The sequence below is a fragment of the Terrapene carolina genome, unplaced genomic scaffold, assembly GCF_002925995.2.
Source record: "Terrapene carolina triunguis isolate 2854851 unplaced genomic scaffold, T_m_triunguis-2.0 Scaffold84, whole genome shotgun sequence".
NCBI lineage: Eukaryota > Metazoa > Chordata > Testudines > Emydidae > Terrapene > Terrapene triunguis.
Window position 1 is genome coordinate 24928745 of NW_020664435.1, and position 16483 is coordinate 24945227.

At 39.6% G+C, this 16483-nt stretch overlaps 1 protein-coding gene across 1 annotated transcript in view; it reads left to right on the plus strand.

Annotated features, from left to right (window-relative positions):
* Positions 1-16483, plus strand: part of THSD7A (thrombospondin type 1 domain containing 7A) — a 352561-nt gene that overhangs the window by 175315 nt on the left and 160763 nt on the right. The window contains exons 3-5 of the mRNA XM_026649434.1: positions 10748-10996; positions 12605-12786; positions 15058-15126. Of these exons, the coding sequence (XP_026505219.1) occupies positions 10748-10996; positions 12605-12786; positions 15058-15126 (500 nt within the window). The remainder of the gene's footprint in view (positions 1-10747; positions 10997-12604; positions 12787-15057; positions 15127-16483) is intronic.

A 16483-nucleotide genomic window follows, 5' to 3' on the forward strand; every position in this document is an offset into this window, starting at 1 on the left:
AAAAATCCCAATTTCTTAAACTCCTCTAAGAATGTCCCTTTAAAAGCCATTGAGATCTGTCACAGGAGTCAAGGGTAAGAAATAAAGTATTGTCGACTGACTAAGGGTCAGGAAACAGAGTAAGAATAAAGGGCCAGTTTTCATCATGGGCAAGGTTAACAGCAGGTTGCCTCAAGGTTCCATACCTGGTCCTGGGTTGTTTAATATATTTGTTAATGATTTGTAAAGGTAGAGGGGTGAGCAGCAAGGTACCAACATTTGTAGATGACACATTTATGTAGTCCAGAGAAGCTACATGTAAAGTAATGCACACTGCAGTGAAAAAAACTGAACTACTCATACACCTTACAGGGTTCTACATTAACTGTATCAACTCAGAAGAGAGACCTGGCTGTAATCATGGACAGCTCAATGGAGACCTCTGCTCACTGTGCAGCTCTTGTTCAAAAAAGCTATCGAGGTTCAGATGCATAAGGAACAATAGGGAGAAAAATACAGAAAATGTGAATGCCTGCATATAATTCAATAGTGCAGCCTCATCTAGTATAAACTGTATGCAGTATTAGATTACTGCAGAGAGGAGGTTCAGAGAAGAGCAATGAGAATTATGAGGAACACAGGAAAATTCTTACATAAAAAGAGAATGAAAGACTGAGATTACTTTAGAAAGGAGAATTATAAGAGGAGGACGTGATAAAATATATCAAAACAACAGAGGATTTGAGAAGGTAGATTGGGACCTTCTGTTTTCTCCATCTCTCAACACAAGAACAATGGATTATTCAATAAAAGAGAGAGGTAGCAGATTCAAAATTGATAAAAGGAAATATTTTTTTTCACTCAGTACATAATTAGATCATGAAAGTCATTGCCACAGGATTTTGTTGAGGCTAAGAATTGCAAATTTATATGGATAACATGACTAACCAAAGCTATACTAGTTAACGAAAAAAAAGTGTTGAAAGGGATAAAAAAACTCATGTTTCAGCCTTAAACCAATTTCTAACTATTAGGGATGAGACTAACACCTTCCTGATGGAGGTAGATTATCCCACATCTGCCTACTGTATGGTTCTTGCATCTTCCACTGAAGCACCTGGGGTCTGATCCAGTATGAAAGTTCCTCTGTACCAATATCTCTTTGGTTTCTTAGGTAAAATAAGGCAACATATTCATATAGATAACCCTAAAATGCCAACTTCAAGAAATGGTAAAGAACTAAAAGTTAGTAGCTCAGCCCCTCTTTGTTAATCATCCTTAATGTAATGTAGAATTTCAGGGCTGGTCTGCACTGGGAACTTGCATTGGGATAGCTATGTCTCTCAGTTGTGTGAAAAATCTACACCCCTGAGATACAGAACTATGCCAGCCTAGCCCCTGGTGTTTAGATAGTATTAGGTTGATGGAAGAATTCTTCTGTTGACCTACCTGCCACCTCTCGGGGAGATGGATTATGTATGCTGAATGGAGAACCCCTCGTGTCAGCATAGGTAGTGTCTACACTGAAGTGATAACAGCAGCACAGCTGCAACGTTGCACCTGTGCTGCTGTAGTGGTGTAAGTGCAGACATACCCATAGAGATGCAGCACAAAGTAGCTAGTGCAAGGGTATGTCTGCACTAGAGATGTAACTTCCACCTCAGGTAGACATGCCCACTGTAACTCTGAGCTAGCACGCTAACAATGGAAGTGTAGCTGCAGAGGTACAAGCAGTGGGATGGGCTAGCCACCAGAGAATGTACCTAGGGTTTCAGATGGGATTGTACTCAGGCTGCAAACCCATCCTTATGCGTACGCTGCTATTTTTAGCATGCTAGCTTGATAAGAGCTACTGCAGGTATATCTGCCCGAGCTGGAAATTACACCTCCAGCTCTAGTGTAGTCATACCCTAAGAGGCACAGAGTAGAACTTGCAGGGGAGCAGAGCTATTCTCCCAACACTAGGCTGTTATGGGGGCTAGAGGGGCCTCCAACATAACGTAGCTAGCTCTGGGCCTACACCTATGCTTGTGAGGTGCTCCGCAGGAGGCAGCCCTGTGGCTGTCTTCCACAGTTCTTGCATTGGAGGAATCCTCTACCAGCTATACAGGAACTTTTCTGCTGCTCCAGTCCTTTCATGCTGTATAAAGGGGCTGGAGCAGGAGTTAGGATCTTGCCCCAGAAGTCAATGAAAAAATAAAATCAACAAATCTAAGGTGACAGAGAAACTAAGGAGGAAAAACTAACACCAATAAAAGTTTAAAATGCATCACATTATTTGCCAGTTTACTGCAAAATATAAAGAACTTTTAGTCTCTTTGTATCTACATGGCACCAAAAAAAAAAAAAAAGCCCTCACAGCACGAAGACTCTGAGTCCAGGTCTACAGACTCGGGTTAGTGTTAAAGTATTAAAACTAACTGCGTAGATATAACAGCTCTGACACTGAAGCCCGGGGAGTGGGTTGGGCTTCAGAGCGTAAGCTCTAGCCGGAGCTGGAACATCTACACAGCTGTTTTTAGTGCCATAGTACAAAGCCCCACAAGCCTGAGTCTGTAGACCCAGGCTCTGAGACTTGTTGCCTCCAGGACTTTTCTTTGCCATGGTAGACATTCCCTGTGTCTGTTCTTCCTCCAAGCGACCTCTGTTTCATACACAGTTAAATCTGTATATCTGAATAGTTTATTTACTAGTATTGGTATTTCTTAGTGATTTAATCCTGAATTAATGCCCTTTTTAATACATAGGAGGCTTTATTGAATTAAGAGCTGGAAATAACAACTCAGTCTTCCACTATTTTTGTTTTTCCTAAGTGCCCAGAGGTTTTGGCAGCAGTCTCCCTGCTGAAATGTAGCCATGCTATTCATTTCAGAACAATGGGAAAATGTGAATGTAATCAAAAGGGAAATCACCTAGAGGGAAAATAAACATAACAGACCTCTAGTATTTTGGGAATTAAAGTAGGGAATAATAGGTGAGAAAATACCATAAAAGGGAAAAAATGACAAGAAGTCAAAGCTGATAAGAGGCAATATAGGAGGAATAGAAAGGATGGGGGAGAAAAATGGAGAAAAACACTAAGCAAAGAGATGGCTTGACTTGAATTTACTTTATTTATTAGGCATCTTGGTATACTGTGTGTGTAGAAGTAGCAAATATTAGTTCTTGTTAAATCTGAGCTCTGATGAATACATTGAGTTTATTGTGAATGATGTGTACTCCACTATGAAATCTCATATTAGTAAACCCCATGTCATTGCCTTCCTGTATTTGAACATAAAAGGCAGTTGGTGTGATGGGAAATTAGTCCAGGATTAAATGTTTAATTTGTGGACTGATGTCTGAGAATATGCTAAAAGATGTCCTGGTGTGAAGCTCACATTTCTGTTAAGGTTTGCTTTCTAGACTGGCCAGGTATCGTAATTGTGCAGGAACTGTCCTAGGTTTATTATTATAAATTTATTTATTTATCTGTATTATTGTCGTGCCTAGGACCTCCAGGCATGGGCCAGGACCCCAGTGTGCTAAGTACTGTACCAATGCAGAACAAAAATACAGTTTTGAAAGGCAGCCCCAATATCCTGGCCAGTTCTAATGTTCTAGTGACGGTTTCAGTAGAACTGGCTAGGCAGCCTGCAAAGCCATTTCATTACTCTTCCTTCCTATTCCCACTCGTTATTGGTGTTGGGTTCAGTACGGTGTGAAGAAAACCCCAGTAAAAGATGTAAAATCCCGTAATTGTACGACTAACCTTTTTCTGCTGTACTTCAAATAGTCCAGTAAGTAACATGAGAGCCCCATCAGGCTATTCATTTGTGTAAGCGTACAATATGCTTTATATCTGTGTTTTAGCTTAATCCCCCACCCACCCACACACCCCTGTCCCTGCAATAGCTTTAATTCAGGGTAAGCAATCCAGGGTAAGTATCAGGAGACATTATGCATCAAAGACACTTGCTGAGTGGAGAGGAAAACTCAATTGTTAGATCCCTTAAAAGGGTGCATTATACCGTCCCCATGCCCCTTAAGTGTCCAGCCAGCTCTGTTGCTCATTGTGTGCATCTACAATACAATCCATGTTCTCCCCATAGCTCCTAGCACCATGGTCTGGGCAGTGCTAGCAAGGCTGAGCAGGGGGTGGGGCTCGCAGAGGAAGGTTTTTTTCCTCCTCTCTGGCCCTTAGATACAATTCTAGGCCTTAATGCTAATGAATTTCTGAGGTTGATGAGTATGTGATTGAGTCAGAGTTTCCAATGATTCAGGTGGGGTCAAACAGGCAGAGTTAAGGTTGTTTTTGTGATTTTAAAGTTATCTTTGCATGCTTTTGAATTTTTAATAGAAATTTAACTCGGAACTTTCTAGCATTTGTGTGTGTTGAGAAAACAAATGTCTCTAAAGTGCTTTTAGCCTGAAATAAGGGATGGATTATTTCAATCTTGATTCCAGGTTTTTTACCTGTGAATTTCTTGTTCAAAAATCTCTCTCAAACAGGAGTCCCTGCTGAGCCTGAAACCACATAAGGACTACACTGATTTTTTTTTTCCCCCTCAGAAGGCTATTTGCCTGTATATGCAACCTACTTCCTCACATTTCTCCATACCAAATCCCTTTCTTCCAACATGGATTTTTTTCTTCTGCTCCTTCAATACTGAATCTATCTGCACCCTTTGTTATTTCCTGTCAAGCAGTAATCCAATCCTGGCTAACCAAATTTGGACTATGAGCATTTGGCAAAGTGTAAACACATTCATGTACGTGTTACATAAACTTAAATGCAGCCTCATTATTAGTCATCAGTGGAGACCAAGTCTGGCATTTCCAGCACCAAGAACACAAGGCTGTACATGTTGAGATAAAAGAAACTCCTTTGACTCTCTATGTAGCAGGCTGTGTGGTTTCTCAGACCAGATACCACACAGCCAGCCTTGTCTGGCAAAAAAAATTTCCCTGGAACCACCCTCCCCACCCCCCTATTTACATTAATTCTTGGGGAAATTAGCTTCGCTTAGCATCGTTTCACTTAAAGTAGCATTTTTCAAGAACAAAACTACAACGTTAAGCGAGGAGTCACTGTAATTAGTTTGTTTTCAATTAATTTGGGATGTTTGTGTATGGAAGGTGGAAAGCTGAAAAATAGGCTTACGATCTGGTTTCAACTCTAACTCCAGAGGGACTAGAGCTCCTTCACAATCACAATCACATGTGTTTTGGACTGAGTCTTATTTAAAAAAATACACGACCTTGGAAGTTTAAATATGTTGATCCATTAGTTCCAGCTTCAGTCAGAATCCAGTACTGAGACCTATGGTTCTTGAAATCCAATATGTCTTTTCCTGCTGCTTGCAAAATGAAAGAAAACTCTTGATAATGGCAGTTTGCAATTAGCTCTAATAGTCTATCTAAGTTGCTCAAAGAAAAGCAAATGTTGAAACAAGATACTCCAGTTAATTTGCTTTTATCCTACTACTTTTACTAATTGTTACAGGCTCCAGCGCCTTGCAAAAGGTAAAGGCTTATTTGACAATAAAAAGATTTCCTGTCCATGATTTATGATGTTAGCAGTTATTTGTCAATAGTTAGCATTGTAAATAGTGAAGGGTGTTAGTATGTAAACAAATAACAGAATGGGTTAGCAAGTCAGCTTGCTTTTAGTTCTTAAATCTAGCTAAATAATATTAGCAGCCTGTACAAAGCTCTCAGTTTTGTCTGTTGGCTTACAGTATTATTTTGACGATGCTTGTATTGTGGCCAATTAAAATGGAGGACTAATTTGTTTTACAGTTATTATAAAAATAGATTCCTTTTATATTCTTCTTAACCCCTTGCTTGTCATTTAGCCCTGTTATGCATGCACTTACTTTTGTCTGTTCAAAAAAGAATCACAAATGAATAATAGGAATAGTAGCGTGATAGAATTACTGTTGAGCCATCTTCAGCTGTATTTTCATCTGCATCAGTCTGGGGTCATATTTCGGATATGGAAATGAGGATATTTGTGTCAGTAGTGTTTGATCTTCTCCTGGAAGTGGACAAGGGTACAATGTCCATTCTCTTAGATCTATCAACAGCGTTTAATATACTGGATCTTGATGAAATCTTGTGGGAATGGATTCTTCATTGGATTCAGTTCTTCATCCTAAACAAGTGCTTAATTTTAAATTGAGCTGGTTGGGAATTTTCTGTCTGAAACATTTTCCAGGATAAAATCCAGTTTCTGCTCAATCACTTTTTTTCTGATGGAAAATCTAAAAATTTGTTTTTCTATCAGGTAAATGTGTATGCAATATTTAATTTCACATCAGTTCAACCCAAATTAGAATACAGTATTTTGTTTTGTTGAACTGTCCAAAACATTTTGTTTTAAATCAGGTCAGTAAAACATTAAATTGCATTTCCCTATCAGTGCATTGCTTTATAGGAGTTGTGGTTCAGGTCTCCATGTGGGGTCCGTTCTGCTGAGTTCTCTGGGGGACTACATTTCCCACAATGCAATATGCTATGTGGTGAGTAGTCTGGTCCATGGTGTCTGGCCTATGGGGAAGAATTGAGGCATCAGGCTACTGATCTACAACTCCCACGAGGCAATATGCTAAAGTGGAAGAACATGGCTTGATGTTAAAATAACTTGAAACTGTGTGTATTGGGTCATTTCAACAAAATAAAATGAAACATTTTGATTTTGGGAATGTCAAAACATTTTGTTTCAATTGAAAATGTTGAAATAATGGGATGGAAATTCTGAAGTTTTCTCAGCTCTAATTTTAAACATGTGTTTAATATAACAGTAGTGTGTGTATGTGTGTATGTATACAAAATATTGGGTTAGTGCACAATATTGTTCCCTCCCATTTTGAAGTATATGGGATTTGACAGCTAACATTTTGAGTAGTTTAACAGCTAGACGTCAAAGTCAGTTATATGCATTACAAGTGAACAAACTAAAGCAAATGTTGTTGTAGCCATTTTGGTACTGGGATATTAGAGAGAGAAGGTGGTGAGATAATATCCTTTATTGGATCAACTTCTAAGCTTTAACATTTACAAAGCTCTTTTCAGGTGACCTGAAGAAGAGGGACCTGAAGAACAGCTCTGTATAAGTTCGAAAACTTGTCTGTCTCACCAACAAAAATATGTCAAATAAAAGATATTACCTTACCCACATTGTTTCTCTAAAGCAAATGTTCACATTTTGGAAGGGTTGGTGCTCATCTGCAAAGCTAATTGAAAGACCCATAAGAGGCTCCGGCTATTTATTCTGCCAATGCATTGTGGGTACATTTAGGCTTCCTCTGCTAATCAGTTCAGATACTGATGTTGGCATCACCATAAGAGGAAACATTTCACAGAACCTGACAGCTGGATCCAGGCTATAACAAATGTAGTGAAACAATAGAGAAGACAAATCTAAGGATTGTAATATTCAGTTGTCTAAAAAGGGACATTCACTTCTCCAGAGAGAAAATTATTGTAAACATTCAACTTCATGTGTATGAAACTTGCGGTTCATTCACCTTGTAGTCAGAGGGGAAGTTAGTTAAGGGCCATCTCCTGCAACGCTCTCATGTGCAGAATTTTCAACATTATGGAAGTTTTGAATGAAGGTCAGTGTCAGGATCTGGCCTATTAATATGGAAGAACAAAAGATGAACCAAACTACTTGATTTTAGTAGGACACTTGGTGCATTTACAAGCACCTGTTTTCAGGGATGTCGTGGGACAATGCATTCTATGGAGGTCTTTGGTGAACTAAAAAATACCGGATGATTTTACAAAGTAGAAAAATACCTTCTGAAAAATGCTCCTTTGCTGATGCTGAATTCTCCCAGCTACCTGCTTAGTATAAGCATTCAGGATGTCTGGGCTCAGCTCAGTTTTCACTTTAGCCTTACAGTTCACCCTTAATATATTTATACTTTTCTCACACTTTTTCTCTCTCTCTCTCATTTGTAACTCTGTCCAGTGTCCTACTTGAAATAATAAGTTCATAGGGTAGGATTTTGGACCCTGCTACAGCCCCTGTATGGCTCCTGTAGAAGTATACATGTGCTATGAAAGCCCCAAAGCCTAGTGGGATAGAACTGCCCTCCTCAGGTACTGCATAGGGCACTGAAACTAGAACTACGCAGACCTTCTCCCACCCCCCGTCCTTGCAAGCCTGGTTTAGAGGGTGTGCCATGGGCGGGAAGGGAACAGAAGAGGAGTACTAATAGCGTTTGCTACTCCAGGGATTCTTGGGTGTCCTGGGCTGCAGACCAGCCCATAGGCAGCTTGAGTGGTGGAATGAAGAGAGGATTCATAAAGTAGAACAATTTCTGGCAGCTCTACCCAACTCCAGGAGCTACACCTGATTATTATAGGCTATACCAGCTCCTGGAGAAGCCCATAATAATCAGGTAAAAACGTGACTTAAATCTATCTTTGTCCTACTTGCCCCTGTAGAGATGCAACACTGAATCCTAGCCATATGATTTAGGTCTATCTTTTGTTCTCCCACATTATTAGGTCATATCCTGCCACTGATCAACACCAAAGCTGCTGTGTAGATAAACAGCAATTCTGTGCATGAAACCATGACAAGCTATGCCCCTAATTAAATTCCCCTATGATCAAACATGGCTGAAGAGTATATTTTTGTCTTCTCTTTTATGCATACTTTCCACTCTAATATTATTTGCAAGAAAAGTGCCATTAATATCTGTAGGAAACTCAGGAGGGGAATGGTAGTCTAGCACCTTTCATCCAGAAGGATCCACAAACACCGTACATATAAGAATCCACATGGAATATGGCTCTTGTTCAAAGTCATTAAAAAGTGTTACCATGCAGAATCAATACATATGTACCTGCTGTTAGGAACATAGAAATTGTCATACCCGATCTGACCAGTGGTCCATATAGTTCAGTGCCTGATACTTCAAAGGAATGTGGAAGAAATCTCATAATGGTCCATTATAGAATAATCTTTCCCCAAGGGAAGTTTTTCATATTCCCCCATCAGTTAGTAGTTGTCTTCTACGCTGAAGCAGAAGTGCATTCATATAAAATATGTGTTCATTCCTAACATAGCCATCATAAATGTCCATGCTAAGATCTTGGCCTCAGTTGAGACCCCCTTCTTTTTCTGCTATATCCTTTGTTAAATTCCTGGGAAGGGTATGCCTTTGATTTGTGTAATGGCATTATAATATTTTCAGTATTATTTTCTATACCATTCTAAATACCTCAAAACATTTGTTTGCTTTTTTGACTGCTGCTATACACTGAGCAGAGTGTTACACTGAACAATCTACAGTGACGTGTAGATCTTTTTCTTGACTGGTTACAGTTAATTCAAAACTGAGTATCCTATATTAGAACAAGTATGATGAATATGAATTATTGTAACTATGATTAAAGAGTTGGTATTATGACAAGTCTAGTCAGGATGCTGTTTTACTTGAGTTTTGCTGTAGATTTTTTGTTCTTATTGTGAATCAAACTATAAAGCAAATGGGTTAACTTTTCTCTGTAGAATAAATGTTTTCAAAAGTTATATAGGCACTTAGGAACATAAGTCTCCGTGAAAGCCTACATAACATTGTGAGTGAAGCCAAGCTCATATAGAGTTGAAGCAGATAGATTGCCTTAGGAAAAGGGAATTAAAGGCCACATTTATGCTCCATTTCATAGTGTGGGCTATATCTTGATACAGCCACCACAACTCCCTTCAGACTCCTACAGATTATGTTACATCTCTGTGGCAACTATATCAATTGCTTACATGGAAAAGTATTTAATATATTTGTAGCTGTCTTTTAAAGTAATTGATCAGCTGCCACTGAGGAGGAGCCAGCACTGTCTGACCAGCCGTTTTCACATTGTGAGCATCTCTGATGCTGATAATTCCTTTTTTCAAACAATGCCAAACAAACCAAGGTGGAACTAAAAACAAAACAAAAAAAGTGATGCAAACTGTGATTCATTTTCATTTATTTGTATTATCATACAGTGAAGACAGGTAGGTAAAAATTTATATTTAACATTTGACCCCAGTATTTCTTTAAAACGTTATTGCTTTTTCCCTCCCTAAAAAGCAGTGTGCTATACTGTATTTGACTGGCCATATCCAGAAGATCTTACTCACCCAACTCTTATTTAGACAATTAAAGTCAGAGGAAGCTTTGTGTGAGTGAGGGCTTGCAAGAGGCAGGGCCGGCTCTGGCTTTCTGGCCGCCCCAAGCAAAAAAAAAAAAAAAAACCCGCGGCGCGGCTGGAGCCAGGGTGCAGGCGGAGGGGGAGGGAGCGGGGGGGAGAGAGAGAGAAGGGGGGCGGCCAGGACTTCAGCGAGGCGCTACCACGTGGCCCCTCCCACTGTGCCCCCTGCCGGGAAGCTCCACACCACTCCGGTTGGCTGGGAGGGAAGGACGCGGGCTGCCCTGCCGAGCTTGCTGCAGGGCGCTCCTGTCCTCCATGCCGCCGCCCCCTACAGGGCGGCCGGAGCGGAACAGCAACAACAACAACCAAAAAAACCGGCCGTGCCGCCCTAGGATTGGGCGGAATGCCGCCTCCTACAAGCTGCCGCCCCAAGCACCAGCTTGCTCGGCTGGTGCCTGGAACCGGCCCTGGCAAGAGGTGGCCTAACACGTCCTCAAAATAATCCGCAGTCCTCAGCAGAAATAAATGCTTCCTAAGTGTGTTCATTGTTCAGTTCAGGGAATAGCATATTCATATAGGGATTCATAACTGCTTGTGAACACAGGTACTTAAAATCTTATTGCTCTTTTTACAGCTTTTGCCAACAAGACAAGTTGCCAATTACCTTCCAGTCCTGTGTGATCACTAAGGAGTGCCAGGTGTCAGAGTGGTCTGAGTGGAGCCCCTGTTCCAAAACATGTTTTGATATGACATCCCCTAAAGGAAATCGTACAAGAACACGGACCATTAAGCAGTTTCCTATTGGCAGTGAAAGTGAATGCCCAGAGCTAGAAGAAATAGAGCAATGTAGCTCTCAAGGAGATGGTGTGGCACCGTGTGTTACGTAAGTGTTAATATGTACCCCACCCCATCAAAATGAATACTGTACATCCCGTGGGAGAGTGCAGCACGTTGATAATGATTTGATTGACAATACAAGTACATTTAAAAGAAAATACTAGGATTTGGTTTATGTGTGTACATATTCAGTGATCCCACTAAAAGCTAACATTTGCATATAGTTGCAGTTGTACTGAAGTTACTTCCTACTCTAAATATAGAGAAATAACTTACACGACTTTGTAAATGCTGACTTTTAAAATGTGAACATGTGTGTACACACTGATACACTTTTGTGCACTACTTTGAACCAGCTTTAAGGGCATAGTAAAACAAATTTATTGATTCAGTGGTGATTTTTCCTACAGATCATTTCTTCTAGAATCCATCATTGTTTGTTTGAAGTACAGGGCACAATCCCATACCAAGTGTCTTACACAGTAAGAAGCTGGTATGTATTCCTTGAGCAGCCAAACCCTTATCTGACTTCATTGGGAGTTTAGGCTGATTAAGGAAGGCAAAACTGAGCCCTAAATCAGGAGGGGAAGAGGCTAAAAGTGGTAGTAAATAAATTAGTCCTGTTTAGAGTGTAGGAAGTTTGAGAGCAAGCAAGCACTTTAGATTCAGGAGATTGCTTTCATCATTAGCATCTAATTGAGATGAATATTAACAGTCACAACTGTGCTTTTTCTTTATCTGCCTGGAAAGAACTATTGGGGAAATAGCATTTGATGTTATGCCATTTTGCATCTGTGCGTTTTGACTCTGGAACATCATTTTCCTTGAAGAGGAGAAATATCATCATTCTCCATCTTCAGCAGCATCGGGAAATGATTCCCTTGATATTGCCTTAAAGTACTTGTTGGGCAGAGAAGCCTGTGACATGTCTTTCAATTCATAAGTCTGACTGGGGTTTTAAGTTGGAGTCATAGACCTTCTTTCTTACGCACTCACTGATGAGAAAGCTCACAGCTTCTCTTCATTCGTAAGTACTCAGCAGGGGGGCTTGAGCACTGCAGAGAAGCCATCTTACTCTCGACGGTGAAAAAAGAACTCACTGAAATAATTTTTTTGAAAAAAGAAGTACAATTATAGTTTTGCCTTGATATGCAGGAGGAGCATTCATGCTTCTTATCAAAGGTAAATTGGAGGCTTTATCTTTTTTTTATTTTTCGGGTCTTATGTTTCTCAGTGTGCACATTTCTTTGATTTTTGTTGTGTATTGCTTTATTCTAGCTGTCTAGTTCTAAACAAGTGCTAAGATTCACAAACCTGGGGATTGGCAGATTTGAGCATAAAACTCAATTTCTTTCCATGCAACATTATTATTCTTCCTTGCAGTAAAATAATAAATTCCACTGATTAAACTTAAACAAAGATCTTCCTAAATGTAACCTTTTCAAAAATGAAATAATGAGGAAAATAGTTTAATCAGTGTAGAATACCAAACCTCATGCATATCTGTAAAATAAAGATTTTTGGGGAGCCAATCCTTCTAGATAATGAGTCAGCAATATTAGGGCACTTTGCCTTGTATAATCAGATATTACCTTGTGTGGCTTTACATGTTTTAAAGAACTAATTAACTCAATTTGCAATTACTTTGATTCAGGTATGGCTGGAGAACCACAGAGTGGACAGAATGTCGTGTTGACCCTTTACTTAGCCAACAGGACAAAAGACGAGGGAATCAGACAGCTCTGTGTGGAGGTGGAATTCAAACCCGTGAGGTGTACTGTGTGCAAGCTAATGAAAATCTCCTCTCCTATTTAAATACCCTCAAGGAAAAAGAAGGTAAATTTCATTCACTTGCAATTGAATTAGTGTGAAAACTGAACACTTCAGCATGCCGGAGCTTTTTGACCTCCATTGTCTTCTGTCACAAGTGTCTTATTTTATTATACGTTACTATTTTTTAAAATCTAATTTAAATGGAAATATTTAATTCCAGGAGGGATGGGTTCATTCTTTATTCTGCAAATGTCCATATCTTACTCTGAACTGTTTTTTCATCAGACTTCCTGAAGGCTTCCTTAACTGTAGGATGGTCTTGTGGTAAGAAAGATACAAGACTGGGAATCATGAACTCTGGGTTCTAGTCCCAGTTCTGCCAGAGATTTTCTGTGTGACCTTGTGCAAGTCATTTTAACCTCTCTGTGCTTGTATAGGTTGCACCTCGAAAAAGAAAAAAGTAAATGCATGTGTAAAGTCACCATGGAAATATATATGTGAAATGACTTTACAGGTTCAAAAAGAGCACTAAACTTGGCTTTTCCTTGAAAGCAGGCAAAATGTGATGGTTTTGGCTGACTTTCATGTAGAGTTCTTGTTTTTGTGTAAAACTGTAACTCAGCTTGCTACTTGTGTGGATTTGTACTCCTAAAATTGAAACAGGAAAAAAGTTTATATGAAGAGACTCTCTGCAAACTAAAAACACCAAGTTTCTCATAATTGTAGCCTCTACAGTTCCTTAAGAAAAGAGAGAGGAAAGCTTATCCCCTGGTCCCCTTTCACTTGCATATGTGTAAGTGAACTCCATTAACTTCATTGAAATGACTCCCGATTTACACCAGTGTAAGTGAGTGAAGAATCAGGCCCCTAACCTTTTCCAAAGAAAGAAGTTATTTTCCTAGTGTCATGAGGATACTTACCTTGATAAAGGTGTCCTGGATACAAAAATATTCTGGAGATGAAAGCGGGAGGATGATCTTGTGGTTAAGACATTTGGAATGGGACATGGGAGATTTGGGTTCAATTCCTGGTTTTGCCACAGACTTCATATGTGACCTTGGAAAAAGTTTCCATCTGCAGAATGTGTAGAATAAAAATTCCATGCTTAATAGGTAGAGTGTTAATGAGTTGGATAGTTGATGTGGTGATTGGCGTCTTATAAGCACCTAGCTCTATATAGTTAACATAAAATACTTTTCTGATGAGTTCAACTATATTATTATATGCATTTTTGAAGAACAAAACCTCAGTGAGTAATTTACATTAACATACATTATTCCCCAGCAGCAAAAAGTAACTTGAAAGGAACGGCTTATCCATTGGTAATTTAGAAATCCTTCAAGACAGTAAATTATACTAAGTGCATTTAGCCCACAATTCTGATGACATTTATTTTTATACATTATGCAGCTGTATGGTACAAATTTACATTGGCACAAAGAAATACAACCACACACTCCAGGAAAAAGGACATCCTTGACTTGGGCATGCATAGCTAAACATTTAGAAGAGAGGTGGCCACATTGTAGCCTACAGAGTTCTCAAGCGTGGGGCATCTTTAATCTGGGCACTGCAGTTTGTGGAGACTACCAGTCTCAGCATCCATTTTAATACATCTGCTTGGATTAAGATGGAGTATTGTTTGCTGAGACTTCTATGCACCATCGGTTGCACCTGCGTATTTATGAGGGAGGGAGTCTTCAGTCTGCTTCATTTAATACAAATTAGAGGCAAATTTCCTCTAGGACCAAGCTTAGATGCCCCTGCCTTAGAAGTAAAGGGTGACAAACTCTCAGCTAAAGAGAGGCAACAATAAAATCAGCAACAGCTTACTGTTCAGAATGATGATCAGGATTTGGGTAGACTGTGAAGTCTAGGCTGGTGTGAAATCTGTCCTTATCATAATGTGACAGGAATATGCAGAGCCCATCAGGAGGTAATCTCTGTAGGCCCCATAAGGCTGTTTAAAATGTAACTAGTCTTTGGATGCATAAACATGAGAACACTTTTTTCAAGAGCTCAAACTAGGGGTGAAGTGAGATTTAGTTTAAAAAGCTCTGGGGACATTTCCATTTTTGGAGACAGATTAAAAAAAGTGTTGTGGTTTTTTTAAAGCAGCTTCTGGACACCCCTAGAAACAGCAATTTGGCGTGATTAAACGGTGTGATTAAAACCAGACAATGATTCAAGAACTAGAGGGGAAAAATCCCACCAACCCTAGCAGTGGGAAACCCCTTCTTATAATGTAGCTCTGTGTTCATAAACAGTTCAGTAAGGCTGTTTTGGAAACTTCCATTCTCACGTATTCATAGTGGTGTTTCCCTATTATTTCAGAAAGTCAGTCACAGAGCACGTCGAAGTCTAGTGCTGCACCACTTCTATCAATCACTTTTGAAATAACAGGTAGGTAATTAAGGCCTTCTACCTGACATTTCAATCAAAAGTGTGCCAGGAGGCACTGTCCCCTTTGGGAGAACTATGTTGTCTATATATAAAAAAGTATATTTCTCTCTCAAATAGTTTGTTACTGTATCTGTGAGCTCTCACTCATAAGGTTCAAGATAATAAAAGAAATAAGAGGACAAAATACTTACACATCAGGTACCAGACTTGAAATACAAACTAGTAGCACAGATTCAAACCAAACCTTTATCCATTTTTTGAAATGTTCTGATAAATATCTTTCACTTCTATTTCCCATCCTGGCCTAAAGTGCTGGGAATTTCTTTGGTCTTCCAAAATTTCCACTTTCCTTTGCTATTTCCAGCTAGGGTTGTCAATTTTGGTTGGACGTATTCCTGGAGCTTTCGTCACATGACATAACCTTCTATTAAAGATTCATCTTTAATTCCTGGAGACTCCAGAACAATCTTGGAGGGTTGGCAGCCCTATTTCCAGATCTGTTTTGCTTATTCAGGATATTTGTATAATTAAGAATTTGAACTTTGGATGTTTATCTAAACTGAAACTTCCAGCCTTTTGGGGTTGGTACATCCCTATAAGCCAAGTTCAGAAATTTACTATCTTCATTTCAGAAATTACAAGTTTACATTTGAGCAGGAATATTGTGTGTAGCGGTTAGGCCAGGGAACGGGAAATTAAGGATTACTAGGTTCTGTTGTTCTGTCACTCACTTGCTGTGTATTTTAGGCAAATCATTCAACTTCTCCTTGCCTCTCTTTACCCAGCTGCAAAATTGATATAACTGTGTACCTAACCATAGAACTGAAAGGGACTACTTACATGCATAGACATGCATAGGTGTGTATGGATTTGTCTTCACTACAAGGGTAAGTCGACCTAAGTTAAGCTACTCCAGCTATGTGAATAATGTAGCTGGAGTCAATGTAGCTTAGTTCGACTTACCCCGGTGTCTTCATTGCACTGCATCGATGGGAGACGCTCTCCAGTCGACTTACCTTAGTTCTCTTGGGGAGCTGGAGTACTGAAGTCGACCGAGAGAGCTCTGGCATCAGTTTAGTGGATCTTCACTAGACCCACTAAATCGACACCTGCTGCATCGATTGCAGCAGTGTCGATCTCCCTAGCAGTGAGGACAAGCCCTAAGTGTTTGCAGGATCAGAGTCTGAAGTAGTAGTTTTACAGTTTGGCAATAAACTTTAGCACATACATTACAGAAAACTGGGAAGGAAACTCGTGATGTTATCTTTCATCCATTTTGTTAGTGTGGCTTTTTAAAAATGCTCATTTGTTCTGCTTTTGTGAAAGTAGAGCAATTAGTGTCCTGAAAAAAATGGTG